Source organism: Hippopotamus amphibius, chromosome 11 (genome assembly GCF_030028045.1).
Source record: "Hippopotamus amphibius kiboko isolate mHipAmp2 chromosome 11, mHipAmp2.hap2, whole genome shotgun sequence".
Classification (NCBI taxonomy): domain Eukaryota; kingdom Metazoa; phylum Chordata; class Mammalia; order Artiodactyla; family Hippopotamidae; genus Hippopotamus; species Hippopotamus amphibius.
In genome coordinates, this window is record NC_080196.1 from 49,401,306 (window position 1) to 49,421,290 (window position 19,985).

Consider the following 19,985-nt stretch of genomic DNA (forward strand, 5'->3'; position numbering starts at 1 on the left):
TCCTTCTTTCTTTCCTTCTTCCCTCCCTCTTTTCCTCCCTTCCTCCCTTCCTTTACTTATTATACACATCGTCTCAAGGCAATCACTTCTATATGCACAGCTTCAATTACTTTGTGTATACTCGGACAATACAATTTTAAATGTTTTCATTTACCAGTTTTATTTTACATAGGATGCCTCATTTTGTTAAAACCATAGATTCCAAGTTGCTCCATGAAAAATATGATAGTCTTAGCTGTCAATATTAGGGAATTCCCCAATCACATTTTAAAATTCATTTAATATGTATTATTTCTTTTCTTTTTTTTTAATTTGACTTTTTTTTTATTTTTATTTTTTACAATTAACTGCATATATTTAGAGTGTACAATTTGGTATCCCAATCTCCCAATTCATTCCCCCCCCAACCCTCCCTGCTTTCCCCACTTGGGTCCATATGTTTGTTCTCTACATCTGTGTCTCTATTTCTGCCTTGCAAAACGGTTGATTTGTACCATTTTTCTATAGTCCACATATATGTGTTAATATACAATATTTATTTTTCTCTTTCTGACTTACTTCACTCTGTATGACAGTCTCTAGGTCCATCCATGTCTCTACAAATGTCCCAGTTTCATTGCTTTTGACAGCTGAGTAATATTCCATTGTATGTATGTACCACATCTTCTTTATCTATTCATCTGTTGATGGACATTTAGGGTGCTTCCATGTCCTGGCTATTGTAAATAGTGCTGCCATGAACACTGGGGTGCATGTGTCTTTTTGAATGATGGTGTTCTCTGGGTATATGCCCAGCAGTGGGATTGCTGGGTCATATGGTAGTTCCATTTTTAGTTTTGCAAGGACCCTCCATACTGTTCTCCATAGTGGCTGTATCAATTTACATTCCCACCAGCAGTGCAAGAGCGTTCCTTTTTCTCCACATCCTCTCCAACATTTACTGTTTGTAGCTTTTCTGAGGATGCCCATTCTAACCATGTGAGGTGATACCTCACTGTAGTTTTGATTTGCATTTCTCTAATAATTAGTGATGTTGAGCAGCTTTTCATGCGCCTCTTGGCCATCTGTATTTCGTCTTTGGAGAAATGCCTATTTAGGTCTTCTGCCTTTTTTGATTGAGTTGTTTGTTTTTTTGATATTGAGCTGGATAAACTGTTTATTTATTTTGGAGATTAATCCTTTGTTGACTCGTTTGCAAATATTTGTTTCCCATTCTGAGGGTTGTCTATTCGTCTTGCTTATAGTTTCCTTTGCTGTGCAGAAGCTTTGAAGTTTCATTAGGTCCCACTTATTTATTTTTGTTTTTATTTCCATTATTCTAAGGGGTGGATCAAAAAAGATCTTGCGGTTATTTACATCAAAGAGTGTTCTTCCTATGTTTTCCTCTAGGAGTTGTATAGTGTCTGGCCTTATATTTAGGTCTTTTATCCATTTTGAGTTTATTTTTGTGTATGGTGTTAGGAAGTGTTCTAATTTCATTCTTTTACATGTAGCTCTCCAGTTTTCCCAGCACCACTTATTGAAGAGGCTGCCTTTTCTCCATTGTATATCCTTGCCTCCTTTGTCATAGATTAGTTGACCGTAGTTTATCTCTGGGCTTTCTATCCTGCTCCATTGATGTATATTTATGTTTTTGTGCCAGTACCATACTGTCTTGATCACTGTAGCCTTGTAGTATAGCCTGAAGTCAGGAAGCCTGATTCCCCCAACTCCGTCTTTCCTTCTCAAGATTGCTTTGGCTCTTCAGGGTCTTTTGCATTTCCATACAAATCGTAAAATTTCTTGTTCTCGTTCTGTGAAAAATGCCATTGCTAACTTGATCGGGATTGCATTGAATCTGCAGGTTGCTTTTGGTAATGTAGTCATTTTCACAATGTTGATTATTCTAATCCAAGAGCATGGTATGTCCCTCCATCTGTTTGTGTCTTCTTTGATTTCTTTCATGAGTGTCTTACAGTTTTCTGAGTACAGGTCTTTTACCTCCTTGGTTAGGCTTATTCCTAGGTATTTGATTCTTTTCGTTTCAGTGGTGAATGGGATTGTTTCCTTAATTTCTCTTTCTGCTCTTTCATTGTTGGTGTATAGAAATGCAAGAGATTTCTGTGTGTTAATTTTGTATCCTGCAACTTTACCAAATTCATTGATTAGCTCAAGTAGTTTTCTGGTGGCATCTTTAGGATTTGCTATGTATAGTATCATGTCATCTGCAAACAGTGACAGTTTTACTTCTTCCTTTCCAATTTGGATTCCTTTGATTTCTTTTTCTTCTCTGATTGCTGTGGCAAGAACTTCCAAAACTATGTTGAATAGTAGTGGCGAGAGTGGACATCCTTGTCTTGTTCCTGATCTTAGAGGGAATGCTTCCAGTTTTTCACCATTGAGAATGATGTTGGCTGTGGGTTTGTCATATATGGCCTTTATTATGTTGAGGTAGGTTCCCTCTATGCCCACCTTCTGGAGAGTTTTTATCATAAATGGGTGTTGAATTTTGTCAAAAGATTTTTCTGCATCTGTTGAGATGATCTTGTGGTTTTTATCCTTCAATTTGTGAATATGGTGTATCACATGGATTGATTTGTGTATATTAAGGAATCCTTGCATTCCAGGGATAAACCCCACTTGATCATGGTGTATGATCCTTTTAATGTGTTGTTGGATTCTGTTGGCTAGTATTTTGTTGAGGATTTTTGCATCTCAATTCATCAGTGATATTGGTTTGTAGTTTTCTCTTTGTAGTGTCTTTGTCTGGTTTTGGTATCAGGGTAATGGTGGCTTCATAAAATGAGTTTGGGAGTGTTCGTTCCTCTGCCATTTTTGGGAAGAGTTTGAGAAGGAAGGGTGTTAGCTCTTCTCTAAATGTTTGAGAAAATTCACCTGTGAAGCCATCTGGTCCTGGACTTTTATTTGTTGGAAGATTTTTAATCACAGTTTCAGTTTCACTGCTTGTGATTGGTCTGTTCATATTTTCTATGTCTTCCTGATTCAGTCTTGGAAGGTTATACCTTTCTAAGAATGTGTCCATTTCATCCAGGTTGTCCATTTTATTGGCATAGAGTTGCTTGTAGTAATCTCTTATGGTGCTTTTTATTTCTGTGGTGTCCATTGTAACTTCTCTTGTTTCATTTCTAATTTTAATGATTTGAGTCCTCCCTCTTTTTCTTGATGAGTCTTGCTAGAGGTTTATCAATTTTATTTATCTTCTCAAAGAACCAGCTTTAAATTTTATTGATTTTTGCTATTGTTTTCTTTGTTTCTATTTCATTTATTTCTGCTCTGATCTCTATGATTTCTCTCCGTCTACTAACTGGGTTTTGTTTGCTCTTCTTTCTCTAGTTTCTTTAGGTGTAAGGTTAGATTATTTATTTGGGAGTTTTCTTGTTTCTTGAGGTAGGATTGTATTGCTCTAAACTTCCCTCTTAGAACTGCCTTTGCTGCATCCCATAGGTTTTGGATCATTGTGTTTTCATTGTCATTTGTCTCTAGGTATTTTTTGGTTTCCTCTTTGATTTCTTCAGTGATCTGTTGGTTATTTAGTAGCGTATTGTTTAGCCTCCATGTGTTTGCGTTTTTTACAGTTTTTTTCCTGTAATTGATTTCTAATCTCCTGGCATTGTGCTCAGAAAAGATGCTTGATACGATTTCAATTTTCTTGAATTTACCAAGGCTTCATTTATGATCCAAAATGTGATCTATCCTGGAGAATGTTCCATGTGCACTTGAGAAAAAACTGTAATCTGCTGTTTTTGGATGTAATGTCCTATAGATATCTCTCAAATCCAGCTGGTTTATTGTGTCATTTAAAGCTTGTGTTTCCTTATTAATTTTCTGTGTGGATGATCTGTCCATTGGTGTAAGTGGGGTGTTAAAGTTCCCCACTATGATTGTGTTACTGTCGATTTCCTCTTTCATGGTTGTTAGCATTTGCCTTATGTATTGAGGTGCTCCTGTATGGGGTGCATATATATTTATAATTGTTATCTCTTCTTCTTGGATTGATCCCTTGATCTTTATGTAGTGTGCTTTCTTGCCTCTTGTGGCATTTTTTATTTTAAAGTCTGTTTTATCTGAGTATCGCTATTCCAGCTTTCTTTTGATTTACATGTGCATGGAAGATCTTTTTCCATCCCCTCACTTTCAGTCTGTATGTGTCCCTAGGTCTGAAGTGGGTCTCTTGTAGACAGCATACATATGGGTCTTGTTTTTGTATCCATTCAGCCAGTCTGTGTCTTTTGGTTGGTGCACTTAGTCCATTTAGATGCAAGGTAATTATCGATATGTATGTTCCTATTACCATTTTCTTAATTGTTTTGTTTCTGTTTCTGTAGATCCTTTTGTTCTTTTATGTTTCCCACTTAGAGAAGTTCCTTTACCATTTGTTGTAAGGCTGGTTTGGTGGTGCTTAATTCTCTTAGCTGTTGGTTGTCTGTAAAGCTTTTGATTTCTCCCTTGAATCTGAGTGAGATCCTTGCTGGGTAGAGTATTCTTGGTTGTAGGTTCTTCCCTTTCATCACTTGAAATATATCATGCCACTCCCTTCTGGCTTGCAGAGTTTCTGCTGAGAAATCAGCTGTTAACCTGATGGGAGTTCCCTTGTATGTGATTTGTCATTTTTCCCTTGTTGCTGTTAATAACTTTTCTCTGTCTTTCATTTTTGTCAGTTTGACTATTATATGTCTTGGCGTGTTCCTCCTTGGGTTTATCCTGCCTGGGACTCTCTGAGCTTCCTGGACTTGGGTAGCTATTTCCTTCCCCATGTTAGGGAAGTTTTCAACTATAATCTCTTCCAGTATTTTCTCAGGTCCTTTCTCTCTCTCTTCTCCTTCTGGGACCCCTATATTGCGAACGTTAGTGCGTTTAACATTGTCCCAGAGGTCTCTTTGGCTCTTTTCATTCTTTTTTTTTTATTCTTTTCTGCATCAGTAATTATCACCATTCTGTCTTCCAGGTCACTTATTCGTCCTTCTGCCTCAGTTAATCTGCTATTGGTTCCTTCTAGTGTAGTTTTCATTTCAGTTATTGTGTTGCATATCTCTGTTTGTTTGCTCTTTAATTCTTCTAGGTCTTTGGTAAACGTTTCTTGCAGCTTTTCGATCTTTGCATCCAGTCTTTTTTCAAAGTCCTGGATCATCTTCACCATCATTATTGTGAATTCTTTTTCCAGAAGAGTGCCTATCTCCTCTTCATTTAGTTGTTTTTCTGGTGTTTTATCTTGTCCCTTCATCTGGTACAGAGTCTTTTGCCTTTTCATTTTCTGTATCTTTCTGTGGCCATGATTTTCAGTTCCACAAGATGAAATACTGCTGATACTGCTTGATTCTGCTGTCTGCCCTCTTGTGGAGGAAGCTGTCTAGGAGGCCTGTGGGTGCTTCCTGATGGGAGGGACTGATGGTGGATTGGGCTGGGTGGGTGGAGCTCAGTAAAACTTTAATTGGATTTGGTGGGTGGAGCTCAGTGACACTTTAATCTGTTTGTCTGCTAATGGGTGGGGCTGTGTTTCCACCTTGTTTGATGTTTGGCCTGAGGCTACCCAGCACTGGAGCCTACAGGCTCTTCCATGGGGCTAATGGCGGACCCTGAGAGGGCTCATGCCAATGAGCACGCCCCAGAACCTCTGCTGCCAGTGCCCCTGTCTCCTCCGCGAGCCACAGCTGCCCCCCCACCTCTGCAGGCAACCCTCCAACACCAGCAGGTAGGTCTGGTTCAGTCTCCTATGAGGGTCTCTGCTCCTTCCCCCTGGGTCCTGGTGAGCACACTTTTTTGTGTGCCCTCCAAGAGTGGAGTCTCCATTTCCCCCAGTCCTGTGGAGGTCGTGCAATCAAATCCCACTGGGTTTCAAAGTCTGATTCTCTGGGGATTCCTCCTCCCATTGCTGGACCGCCAGGTTAGGAAGCCTGACGTGGGGCTCAGAACCCTCAGGACTTCTGCAGTATAACTGTTCTCCAGCTTGTGTGTCACCCACCTAGCATTTATGGGATTTGGTTTTAACACAATTGTGCGCCTCCTGCCGTCTCATTGCGTCTTCTCCTTTGTCTCTGGATGTGGGGTGGTTTTTTTTGGTGAGTTCCAGTGTCTTTCTGTCGATGATTGTTCAGCAGTTAGTTGTAATTCGGTGCTCTTGCAAGAGGAAGTGAGCGCATGACCTCCTACTCCGCCATCTTGATTCTACTCCTCAATACATGTTATTTCTGAAAACGTAGGTTGGAATATGACAAAATGGACTTAGCCTAAAGAGGTTTACATCCAACTTTCAACCAGAGAACTCCATTTCCATGTTCCAGTTAACAGAACCCAAGAAGATCTTCCTCCCCAAACCTCTTCCTCTTCATGCACTGTCTATCTAGGAAAAAAATCACTGTCCTCTACCTGCTTCCCTGTGGGAAGACATTCAGGAGCCTTTCTGAAACCTTGAAAATGTTAAAGTATGTGGGCCGAGCGATGGGATTCAGAATGTCCTGCTTGAGCAGTGGAGGAGCTGAGGGTGCGAGGCATGGAGACTGTGGGGGCATAGGCAGAGGGTTGGCCATCTCTAGGGGCGCAGCCCTTTTCTCACTGCACACCTCACATCACCCTGTTTGGCCCTGAAGGATGGCTGGTTAGCCAAAGACGGGTGAGATTCCTCAGGGGAGGAACAACCTAAGGCAGGCACAGCTGCAGAGGGGCCAACAGGGGTAGGGCACAGACCCTTCCTCATAGCACCCTGTTTGGCCCTGGAGGATGACTGGTTAGCCAAAGACAGGTAAGATTCCTCAGGGGAGGAACAACCTAAGACAGGCACAGTCACAGAGGGGCCAACAGGGGTGGGGCACAGACCCCTAATCCATCTGAGAGAGGTCTACTACCCCCAGGGCTGTTTTGCTCTCCACACCCAGCTCAGATCCGCACCCTGCTCAGATCCACACCTGCTCAAATCGGACCCAGGAGGCAAACAAAGATCATTGCCCCGGTCATGTGAGGCCTTTGATTGTTTATGGGATTAACCTGGGAGTGTTAGCCGAGAAACCAATAAAAGCAACATGGGATGAGTCAGCAAGGCTCTTGATTCTAGGGGTCTTGATTCCCCCAGTCCCATCTTTCTCTTCAGTCTGTGTCTGTGTTTTCTTCAAGCTTGCGGCACCCGTCACTCACCTCGAGTCACCGAGCTGGTCTCGGCACTTCCCTAAGCCAGAACCCCAGCAGCCATTTTTGCCTCCCTTTTCCTCCTCTCGTTCCATGTCTATTCACCAAGCACTTCTATTCTACCTCCCAAATGACCCCAAATCCTTTTCTTCCACTCCAGCCTCTGCCACTGCCTTCAGTTTGAATCCTCGCTCCAGTCTCAGATGAATATGAAGTCTCTTAATGGGTCTTGCTGCGTCCATCAATTCTCCTTATTGTCCAGAGTGACCTCACCACAAACCACCTGATAGTGGCTCCATAACTTCACAACATTCAATGCCTCTCATGTTTCTGGGAAAAAATTCAGGCTCTTTAGTCCAGCATCTACTTGGAGTTAGACAGATCTAGGTTTGAATTTCAGGTTCAAGTAATTTGCAGCACTGGGACCCCAGACAATTGGACTTTCTAAACCTTTGTTCTCACCTGCCTGAGCTCTTTGAAGGCAGGATTATTTCAGGCACACAGTGCCTGGCACGTAGGAGGGACTAATCCATGTTGAATGAAGGGAAAGTATTTCAAAATCCACATCCAAAAATTGTTCCTCCTTAAAAAAAGAAAATCCTGATACACTATGCCACTTCCAATCACATTTGACTTATTTTCTGATAATCACAATAAGGTGCCTTTAGGGATCCACACAATCGGGAATCAAATCCTGGCCACACCCCTGAGCAATCTTGTGACCTTGGGAACCTTACTTCCTTTCTGTAAAATCTGTAAAATGAGGGTTTCTGAGAATTTTGTTCCCAAGGGTTGAAGGAGCACCCCACTTGGAACGGGGTCGGGTGCACAGTGTTTGCCAAATGTTAACTATCGTTTTCATCTTCAACAAATCAAGTCCACTTTGTGACTCTCAAGTCAATATGAGAAATTCGTGATTTATGCGTTGCTGTTGGCAAAAGTAGGGAAACCTGGAAACTCCTGCCGTGGAAGAGGGAAACAGGCTAGAAAAAGCCAGCTGCTAATCCCAGCTTTTCAGAGGTGGGAGGGAGGAGTTCTGCTCCTAATTTACCAGTGAGGAAGTGGAGGGGTGATGTGTCTTGGAGTCTCATTCAAGACACAGCCACAGCTCTTTATTGAGAGTAGGACCAGGGCCCCAGGGGTTGCTGTGGTAAAACTGCAGGCGGAAACTAACACTCTTTGGAAGGCAAGAGGGGAGGAGCATTTAGTTGCAAACAATGGTCAACAATTAGGGTGTAAGTAATTAAGTTCGTGGAGCAATACATCAAATGAGGCAGCTGTCAGACTCGGTGAAACCGAGTTGCTAACGGAACCGGCGTGTTTACAAACGGGGCTTTTTGTAGAGCCCACTGACTCAGGACAGCTTCCATGAACAGACCCCAGCGGCACTTCCCACAGGACCAGAAAGCTCTGAGCTGAGGGGGATGAATGGACACCGGAGTCCGGGGCGCGCACCCCGGGGGGCAGAGCAGCCGCGGGGCGGGGACGGGGCGTTATGAGTCACGTGCCTGCGCTGTGCAGGTGCTTGGAGCGGACTCTAGTTGTGATTGGTCCGTCGTAACCAGGTGAGCGACCTAGGGATGCATTCCGGTTGCCAAGGGCCGGCCAGGCAAGCGGCTTTCAGTCTGGAAGGGGCGGTAGAAGGAGGAGGAGCTGTGGGTGCGCTCTCTCTGGGCAGTGGCTGTGTGTCTCAGTGCTTGTCCGGTCCCCACCCCTTTTAAATAAACTGGTCTGGTCACCGCCCTCACAGACTAGTTGGCTCAGGGGAGGCGGCGGCGGGGCTGCTTCCGGGGCCTGAGCCCCGGGGCCCGGCGCCAGGGCAGGCGGGCAAGCGGCGGGCGAGGCCGCGTCTACCTGCACAGCCCAGCCCAGGCATAGCCCGGGGCTGCCGGTGCCCGCAGCGCCATTGTTGGGGGAGGGGGTGGCTGTTGAGCGCAGCAGAGTCGGGGGAGGAGCCGCGGCGGCGGCTGCGAAGAGCGGAGGCGCCCCATGGGGAACACGCTGAGCTGTTGCGTGTGCCCCATTGCCAGCCCCAAGTTGGGCTGGTGCAAGAAGTCGGTGGAGCTGGACGATGAGTCTGAGGTCTACGAGGCGGCGGCCGGGGCCGCGGAGGCTATAGTGCTAGTGCCAGCTGCCATGGAACCTGCCGAGTTGGACTTGGGAGCAGGCGAAGGCCACCACCTGCAGCACAGCAGCGACTGGGAGATGCGCGAAGGTAAGAAGAGGAGGGCGCGCCTTGCCCCTCACGGGGCCGGCGCTGTCACCTCTTGGGCTTCCCTGTGGCACCCACCGCTCGCAGGGTCCCCCGGGAGGGAGCCGCCGCCTAGGGCTTCTTCGTGCCCCGAGTTGGCTCTCCCAGGGCTGGGCACCAGGGACGAGGGCTGGCTCTGTCTGGCGTCCCCACCACTTATTCTTTCCCTCTCACGTCCAGCCAGTCTCCTTCCCTCTTTGCTACCTGATCGCCCAGTTCTTTCCCCCATTCCCATTTCCCAGCCGGGCCTGAGACCCTCCCGTCTGCGGCCCTTCTTGAACTCCATAGGAAAGAAAGTGGGGGGGGGGGGTGTCTTAAAATAACTGGGAACGGTGTGAAATGTTACTTCCAGGACTGCAGAGAATAGGTTTTTTTTTTTTACCCAAAGGAGACCCCCACGGGAGTTCTGATTACTTTAAAATTCCCACTTTGACACAAATATGTCTTCAGCCCCATAGCCTTAATTAACCGACTTCATTGACACGTTGCCTGTTCTAAGGGAGGGGTGGAGTGGTTCCTGAGACTGTTGGTCAAAAGTTTCAAAGGAGAGAAAACAAATTTGATTGTAATTCGTAATATAAAGGTTTGCGAGTTGATACCTTTTCCTGCAGGAAAGTGTTTCCGTGGCAACCGCCCCCCCGCCCCCCCCCCGCCCCCCCCCCCCCCCCCCCCCCCCCCCCCCGAATCCTATTCAACTTGAACATTTCAGGTAAAAGTTCTGAAGACTAAATGGCTGGGGGGTGGACGGGTTGTCAGGGAGGAGAGGAGAGAGAGAAGAGAGGAAATGTTTGATTTTTGCCTCCAGAATTTTGGAAAGGGGTGGCTGTAGGTTAAAAAAAACAATTCTGGGTAACACAGTGGCTCTATAATAGACTGTGTTCTTTGAAGTATAAAACATTGTATCATAAAGATGTTAAAGCCCCACTGGACCATTTGTTTCATTGAAATGCCAGAGATGATTTCATAAAGGAAATGTCTTATAGCTCTTGTATTTAAATTTTAGTTGTCTTTACGTAATTTCTTTAAAAGTTAGAATAATGAAGCCTGTGGATTCATCCATATGATGGATGTGGCTTTGTAAGTGGAAGGTACTCCCTTTTCAGAATAGTCAGATATTGTGAAATAATGAACAAATTATGTGAATTAATGGTAGCTTTAAACGCAAATCATGTAAGTCCTTGTGAAAACTGCTCTGCTTGTTACTGTAAGGTAAGCCTCTAAGTGATTTTAAAAAACTAGCATGGGATGAGAGGCCAAAATTTAATTCTTTTAAGATTTACAACATATTTTCATGTGTATTTCACTTGGCCCTTCCATCTACAAATGAGGCCCGTGTATATTTTCCCTGTGTTGCCGATGAAGAAGCCAAGACCTAGAGATCTGAAATGACTGTGTAACGCAGCTTCTCATCAGGAGAGACAGACTTGGGAGGTGATAGATACACCAAATTCAGTTCTTGGGGTGCTTAAAAAACTGTTTAGAGTGCACCTTATATTTTATAATTTATCCATAAAGTAGACCTATCTCAACTTACTCCAGTTTTGATTATTTCCATTCAAGTTTATTGTACACAACTCAGAAGCAGCATTTCCCTCTCCATTCTATGTCTGTACATTCATTACAATGGCTATGACGAAAAGTAGAAGTCATGAAATAGCCTACATTTACCAGTCAGGTAAACACATTGATGTATTTTAAAGAGTTTGTTCTGGTGACCTCCAGTGGAAGCCGAGAATGCCCTGGACAGAGGGACATTAGAAGAAGCTGGTAAGCAGGCAGGTAAGGAAGGTACTAAGCATTTAGCATGCGACTAAGGTATGAAGAGTGCTAGACCAGGAACTGGAAAAACAGAGTTCATGAGCACAGAATTTACCTTTTTATGTTTCACATGATTGTTAACATTTCATTTCAGTTTGTCTTTTTTCGGCATAATAAAGTGATAAGAGAAACCTCAGTTTCAGCATTTGCCTATTGTTTCCCTAGAAACAAGGTCAGAACACCAAATATAAAATACAGGCACATTGAAAGTTTGCTCTTAATGTCTTTTTTTCAGACAATTTTATATCCATTTCCCTGGAAACTGAGAAATACCTACTTCGCTATAAAACATTTTGGCTTTCCTGCAATGAAGAATTACTTGGTTACTTAAGACAGAATCATACATAAATGATGCTCTTGTCTTGTTTTTCAGAAACATTTGAGAAGAACATGATTTGTTCAAGCCATTTCAAAGCAGTAACTCCTAAGAACCTAGTATAGATTTCAGATAGCAATAACTCCTCAGGACCTAGTATAGATTTCAGATAGACTCAAAAGAATTTTTTTACTACCTTGTCTTTAACAGTGTATCTAATATAACTGATGGTAGTGTCAGTAATAGAAAATAAGATGCTACGGTCTTATTATCTGATTAATTATTATTCATCAACTTTTCATAGAGCCTTTATGTCCTGACCTTAGGAGCTTTGCTAGTTTTCTGGTGCAAGGTGCTGTCTCAAGTGACCCCTTCCTCCCATCCTCCAGAGGAGTGGGCAGGGAAGGAATTGGCAATATGATGTGGAAAAACCTCTGAGCAACAGATCTTTCCTCTTTCCAGTAGCTGTTTTAAACACTTTATTTTTTTTTACTTTTTTTGTTGACAATATTAATAAACATTTGACGTAAAAGATTTAGAAAATAAGGAAAAGTCATTCACTCATACTAGAATATCCAGAATTTTTATTAATATTTTGGTGTTGATTCTTCCTGAACCTTTTGTATGCATATACACATAACGTGTTTATTTTACAAAAATGAGATTGTTCTTTATGTGCCACTTTGTAAGTTTTTGTTATAAAGGAAAATGATGTGACGCTCCTAGAGGTGTGCTGGCATCTAGAGAGAGCTCCAGGATGCATTTGCATGCAATTGCAAGTAGCTCTACTGCCTGCCTTTTAGCAGCTGTTTCCTGTGCCATCGAATGGTTGGGGCATCATTCATTTATCCACCCTTTATGGTTGAGCATCTTTTATCATACCATTATAATGCTTTATTCTGGAGACACAGAGAAAAATGGATGCGTTGTATTGATACTTCCCTATGGAATTCTGATGGTACACATTGTCTTATGACTCAATTAAATTCATAGGGTCATTTTGTAGTTAAGGTATTTTAACATTAAGTGTTCTTCTCCCAAATTAAAGTTACCATTGATTTTTCACTAAACATTAGATTTCCTCTTTTAGGTTTTTGTGGTTCTTGGTAACCTCTCTCGTGTCTTTGATTCTGAGTAACTCAACTACTACTCTAAGAGATGTAAAATTAATGCTGGTCTTAGGTGACAGACACATCAAAAGACATTTTGCATTGGAAGAAATCTTAGATGTTGTGGGAAAATTGGGAAACGTCAGTGGTTTTGGGTACACTGAAACAGATGAGTATAGGCACCATTCCAGAGGCAGGGCAAACAGTGGTTATACAAGACAAAACCTGTATTCTAACTCAGGCCCTTCCTTTCTAGTGGTGCCTAGGGGCTGACAACACAAGCATCATGTCAGGTGGTGAGACCCTGAGAGGAAAGCAAATGAGGGTCATGGACTGGGGAGGAGGGCCGTTTTACATGGGGTGGTTAAAGACAGCTGCTCTCCTTACATGACCTGTGAGCAGTCCTAAGAGAGAGGGAGCCATGTGAGGATGCGGGAGAAGGGGCTTCTGTGCAGCTCCTCAGAAGGGAATATGCTTGGTGCACGCAAAGGCCCGAAAAACACGAGTGACTGCAACTAAGTGGAAGAATATGGGGGATTAAGACCTTGTATGCCTAGTGGGCCTTGAGGAAAAAAGATGGATTTTCGTCTAATTGTAATGGGAAACCATTGAAGGATTATGTGCAGGGGAATGATGTTAATTCCTTAAAAAAGGGAGGGAGGTTGGGGAGGGTGGAGGGAGATCAGACCAGCGTCTGTGTGAAGATAGATGATAATGCAGGCAAGAGTGGAAGGAAGCAAGGAGACCAGTTAGGCTGGTGCTACTGCCTGTTCAGGTGAGAGAGCCAACAGTGGCTTGAACAAAAACTTGATACTAATAAAGGCCTAAAATAGGCTGAGTTGAAGCAATTGAGTGAATCTAAAAGTCGGTTAACAATGGTGTGAATGGGACACGTCACAGAAAAAGAAATATATATGGCCTTTAAACATATCCTCACACATAAGAGAAATGCAAAATAAAATTATTATACTTTCTCTCCTGTTGGGAGAAAATGTAAAAACTTGGCACTGCCTTCTTTGGTGAGACTGAAGAAAGTTACATTCATGTATTGCTAGTGGAAGTGTGAAATGGTTCGACCTCATGAAGGGGAAGTTGACAGAATCTCACTGAATCCAGAGATCCCACTAAAGGAATTTATAATGAAGCTATATCCCGCAAATATGAAACCACATATTCACAAACTTTGGTTGCATTTCTTCAATAGCACAATATTGGAGATAATTCAGTGTCCAGTAAGGGACTGGTAAAATAAACTGGCACATCCACACAGTGAAGAATTAGGGGGCTCTCCTGCTGTGACTTGATCTCCAGGAGATGTTATATGAAAAAAGCAAGGAAAGCATATACAGTAATCTCCATGACAGCAGCAGGAGAAGTAATATGTATGTGCTTATTTAAGAACAAAAAAACCCGAGGAGTCATTCCTGCTGGGTGTGTGACTGTTATCCCCTTTTCCTTTAGTGGGTAGCCGAAGCACTATTTGCTTAAGACGGCATTTGGGTGGGCATGATGAGTGGATGTACCCTTTCCTGTGGAATGCTAAGTGTTCGCTTTCTGCTTTTGAGTTAATTTGTGAAAGCTTTGTTTTGTCATTTATTGTGCTTTATGTAGTATATGAATTGCTCTTGCATTTCATTTGAAATGTTCTTACCATGTTCTGAGTCAGGTTGTGTAGGAATTCTTCTCTGAGGTATACATTGAGTTGTCCAAGGTTATAAAAATGAGTCTTGATAGATCAGCACTGTAAATTCCAAATGTACAGCATAGAGGAACAGAATTTATTTGATGACATTATGTGAGCTCCTTTGGAATACTGCCTTTTTGCTCACCCCCCTTTCTTTGTTTGTTTTAGTGTGTTAAAGTAATAAAACTTTAGCGTGAAAACAGTTACATTACATAATGTGAAATGAAATGAAGGTAACTTACAACCCAGAAAGGTTCTTAAAAGTCCAAGCAACTGAGTAAAATGCTCTTTGGAAATATACAAAGCCAGGTATACTTACCTATATGTCACCTCTCAGTCATGATCACTAACACACTGATTGAGGATTAAAATAAGGCAGGAGTGAGAACCAAGGTAGAGGCAGGTGCAGAAGCAGTTGGAAACCAGAGTTGGGAAGTTTGGAAGCCAGGGTTGTCAGAAGCTGGAAAAGCAGGAACAAGGCTTGGGCGAGCAGTAGACTGGCGGGTGCAGGAGCCTGTTGTGTGCCCTCTGGTGAGGCAGCCCAGCTCAGGGCTGGTGGGCAGGAACTCCCTGACTGGGGTGGCCAGTGTGGACTCAAAGGGATGAAATCATCAGTTTACATGGTCATTGTAAGAATTGTAATGTTTGTATTATGAGCCATAAAACTAATACACTGTGCAGTATAGGGATGCTAGGGCAGTTCAGTAAACACAGTAAGTCTTTAAGTAAACTGGTGCCCAGCAGTTGGCCCAGAAACTGTTTAATTGGAATATATTGAAATCAATATGTTGAAATTAGTCTTTTTCTGAACTATGGTGCTTCTGTCAGATGATTTCTTGGTCACGTCCCTCTCCCTCTAATATTTTGACAAAGGAAAAATTATTTATTGACAGTTTGATAGCATAATTTTAACACTTTTAGCCTTCAGGAATGCATTTCATTTGTTTTAAGTTGCCTATATTGTCACATTTTTAATATCTGCAATTGAGATGGATCTGAAAACGGATAGAATCTTAGGTTGGAGGAAAAGCAGTATTCAATGTCAATGGTGTTTTACAGGTTTCCTCTGAGGAATATTTACATTAAGACCGGAGTTTAATTTTTTTTAATCATACTTTTTCTACATCGACCTATCATGCTGTCAAATAAGTTGCAATTTAAATTGATAATACAAGAGTGATGGGTCTTAAAATGCAATTTACATCATAACCCCTAATCGTTAGCTCAGGAATATTTCTTCTGGATTAAAATATTCTTAGAGGTGTCTAAAGAAATAATTTTAGGAAGAATTCACATATAAAATGCACAGTAATTTCCTGAAATCTCTCTCAATTTGTGTGTGGGTGTGGGTGTGTGTGGTGGTGGTTGGGGGGCGGGGATGAGCGGGATGGTGGGTGGTAATGCTTTGCTTACTACGGTTGGCAGTCTTGCCCTGTGATAGTGAAGAGTAGTAGGTTTTATCATAGTCTCCTTAGGTTCTTGGGAAAACGGTTAACGAGAGTGCAGAAGTGTCATAAGTATGAGTTTACTGTCTAATGGCTTATGTTATACAGTAAATATGCAACCGTGGGGTGGAGAGCACTTGTTAGAACAGGAAGACCTAAATTGTAGACTAATTAGAGCTTTTATTTTAAATGTGTAAGAAAAGCAACTAAAAGTAATGATTGTGAATTTATGGGTTAAGTTTTAAACAGAGCATCGTTTTGGCTCAGATATCTGTTCATGATATTTGTTAAAGGAACGAGCAAGTGACTTTTACCTTTCCCCACCTTTATTGTGATCATGTGTACTGCTGATGAGCCAGGTCTCCTTCAACTGCAAGTTAAAGAAAATCGATCTCACAACAGCTTACATTTTTTAAAAAGTATTGACCTGTAGAACCAGAGTTCACAGAGTAAGTTAAGCGCTGCTTGACCAGGAGTTAAGATGATGTCCTTAGAGCCTGTGGCAGTTCTGCTTTCCTCTCTTGATGTCTCCTGAAAAGGCTTTCCCCTCGTGATAGCAAGAGGAGTGTCTGGCAGCTCCAGACTCGCTGAGGATCCTGGAGCACAGCTCTGCCTTTCTCTGTTTTCTTGGGAAGTCCCAGGACAGCTGTGATCCGCCAGTCCTTGGTCATGTGCCCGTGTTTGAACCCCCTAGGATAGACTGGGGGAGTGCCAGCTTTTTTCTGGTCACTTGGGCTAAGTTTGCTTTTTTCTGCATGTTGTCATTTCTTTTATCCCAGCCTTCTTGATTTTTGTATTTAGATCCATAGCAGCACATCTTGGGGGGGCGGGGGGTAGGGGTGTTGTTAAAACTTGCTTCCGTTTGATTCTGGCACTTACTTTTCCTGGACTACCATTGAAAATTGTTAAGTTTTACCATGCCATAGACACTGATAAAATAATTTGGCCACTTTGCAAACATTTCTGCTCATTTTTTAGATTCAAGTGTAGTCTGTTTACTTCCTTTTTGGTACAGGTAAGTAGTCATGAATCCTTTCAGAAGCCTTAGGTTAGAGGCAGCTGTGAAAGTCTCTGCCTGTCACTTTGTGTACAACTGAAATTTATTTTCCCATTGTCTCATTTTTCAAATATGTAGGGGAAAAAACTTTAAAAGAATTGTATGGGTCTTTTACATAAAAATGTTGAATGAATTATTTTCTCCCAAAGCAGCTTAATAAACTTCAAATTCAGTGAAGGAATTTTCATGAAGAACAAAGCAGTTGGTTTAGCTATGTAAATTTCTAATGCTGGCAGTAACATTAAAATGGGTGGCTCAGATTCCTGCTAAACTGGGAAGTCCCAAGTTACTGTTCGTGCCAAATTCTTTTTTGGGGGAAAATGGGATTCTAGGTAAACAAATTTGTGAAATACTGGGGTTAGACAGAATTCACTACTAGACTGATTAGTTTTTAATATATCAGTGTGTATTCTTTTGATTCTCTGAGAGTCAGGGATATATTGTATTTCACTTTGACCACCAAATCCCTCTTTAAAAAAGAAAACAATTATTATGTGGTTTGGGAAATATTGCTTTAACCATTACTCTTTCTCTGAATCTTGGTCCAGTGTCTTAAAAGATGGGTGAAGTGGTTTGAGATGGACTTTGCTGAGGAAGTGTCATAGGGCTTTTATATTTGTTTATTTGTTTGTTTGAAACCATAACCTTACTATCCAATGTGGTGGCTGGCGCTTGTTTTGTATTTCTGCCTAAATAGAAGACTATCCCACCTTGGTGCAAGGTGGACTGCAGGCAGACCCACCTTTTTACGTAGGTATGGCTAAAATTTTTTCCAAGTAGCCTTATGATCTGCTCCAGAAAGTACTCTTATTGAAGCCCCAAATTAATCATGCAGCATGGAATGAAGAAGTGAGAGTTTAGCTTTGGAAACAGAGGACAAAGTTAAAAGTCCCTATCATGGAGGTGTTCCTGTAGATTAGAACATTGAACTTTTATGTAGTCCTCTTCAGTCTGCCATGATGAATAGCCCCCACATAAACCACAGCCAACTAAATGAGTTCATTTGTTGAATGGTGTTAGAGTTAGCCATTTGATTGTCTGAAGAACATTTGCCAAAAGCAACTCGCTAGTTTTTGGCAGATTTGATATATTGAGCTGGTATCTGACAATAGCTGGCCACAGCATAACTTGCTTCTTGAGACTGTTTCTGGAATGTGCTAGTAATATCAGGTTAAAGGAGGGTGACTGAATTTTTAATTGATAAGTAGGAGGGGAGTCACATATATGATTCATCTAAAAGTAGCATCGATTATTTAGGTGCAAGTTAAGAAAAGTTTAAGTCATAGCCATGGTTTTATTCCACCTGTATGGCGAGTTTCTACAATTTTGCTGTTTCCCAATAGAATTTTTATATTGTTGCCTTTAACTAAAATTGCCTTTTTGTCATGACTAGAAGCTCTTCTCAAGACTCTTAAAAGTGGTTGAAATCAGTGTGTAGCTATTTTTAAAATCATGTATTTTTCTACTCAACTAAATTATCACACCTTTTTCTCTTCCTACACAGATGTCGCTTTGGAATCAAACCCTTCTGACCACCCAAGGGCAAGCACACTTTTCTGGAGCAAATCTCAAATGGATGGTGAGACAATGCTTTTTTTCCCCTGAGAAAAAGATTGAAAACTGCTTTTGTTTTGTATTATGGGAAGGATTTAGAAAAACTCTTACAATGGTTTAAATGTTTCATTTTTTTTCATGTATTCACTCATCTTATTTTCATATATGATGATTCAGTGTCCTTTAGTTGTCACTGTTTTAGTGAGGAGAACACTTAAACCATCTGTTGATACATTTTGCCACTTCTTTACCAACATAGTCACCTGGCCACATGATTTAGATGGGGTCTGTTTCTCCATGATAGTTTGTTCTTTCCCCCTTGCTCCAAAGAGCACATGTGTTAAAGATGAATGATAGGGTTTAGGTCAGAGTTAGGTTTTCATTTGATCAAGTCAAAAACATCAGTTGTTATACATGGGAATTGAGTCTTGTGATTTTGGCCCTGTTTTACACAGTGCTCAACCAGATGAGCATATCTCACATCCGGAATTATGCTACTCAGAACTTTTAAGCTATTCAAAACTTTCTCATCCTAGTGTAGTGCTGTGCCAGGGTAATCAGAGCAACATGCCTTATGGGGTTTCACAGAAGATTATCCTAAGCATGTGAAACTCATGTAAACTTCCTGTGTCCTTGTATTAAGAGAATGAGAAGTGTAGAATTTTTTGCACTCCTGCTTGCCTTCCTTAATGTTATGTTAAATCCTAGTTTATTTGCTAAAAAGCCATCCATGACCAACTTTTTCAGTTGATTACCAGAGCAGAAATACAAGGGAACCTTCCATAATATTTGAAGTGATGCAGCACAATAAAAAATGGAGTTTTCTTTTTTTCCCCATTAAGATCGCTGGTTTTTATGAAAGGATATAACTTAGGAACAGCCAGGTGGAAGAGACGCAGAGGGCCAGGCACAGGGACAGGGTGCAGAGCTTTCGTGCCATCTCCGAGGGCACCGCATGTTCACCAGCTTGGAAGCTGCTAGGGTTTTTAACTTGGCATTTTTGCAGTGCGTGTACTTTGTCTTGAGACAATCATTTCTGGTTAGGATTGCTATATTTCTCAGTTTCTTCCAGAGCCATGAGCTGCTCACATGTAGAGAGACTGTGGAGACAGTAAAAGAAAAGTTGCCCCATGCCCATCTCTCTCTTCAGTCTTAAAGAATTTGTGCCTGTAATGCCCATCCTGAGTTAAAGGGGGTAGTGTGGGAAAGAGTGTGGCCTAAGACCCTCTTCGACCTTTTATTCTTCTGGCTTTTGTTGGAGCAAAACAGTTTTGTGTGCTGTAGATAATGTTCAGTTAAGTTAGCACACTCATTTTAAAATTTAAATTTAAGATAAGTTACTTTCCAGTCGTGTAAAGACCCATGTATTTTGTCAGTAAGGTATTTGAGTAGGTTACCAATAAGTGATTCAGGATGCTTGCAGGGATACTAGTGCATTTAGAGATGAGTGCCTGGCCAACTGGTTCTTAGAGTTGTCATCTGTTAGATGCTGGTAATGAAAGTAAGCTGTGTGTAAATGTAGAATTAGAATATACTACTGAATAGTAGTTCAGCTGTGCAGCAGGGTAAATTTTTTCATGAGCTAAATTTCTTACCTGGCCTAATTTGCTTTGTTCTTTTCCTTTGTAAATGGAG

At 41.8% G+C, this 19,985-nt stretch overlaps 1 protein-coding gene across 2 annotated transcripts in view; it reads left to right on the forward strand.

Moving 5' to 3' along the window:
* Window positions 1-9,105: 9,105 nt before the first annotated feature.
* LOC130831433 (cyclin-Y-like protein 1) overlaps window positions 9,106-19,985 on the forward strand; it is a 39,280-nt gene continuing 28,400 nt past the window's right edge. For both annotated transcript variants that reach the window (XM_057699562.1, XM_057699563.1), the window contains exons 1-2: window positions 9,106-9,331; window positions 18,301-18,375. In XM_057699562.1, the coding sequence (XP_057555545.1) occupies window positions 9,106-9,331; window positions 18,301-18,375 (301 nt within the window). The remainder of the gene's footprint in view (window positions 9,332-18,300; window positions 18,376-19,985) is intronic.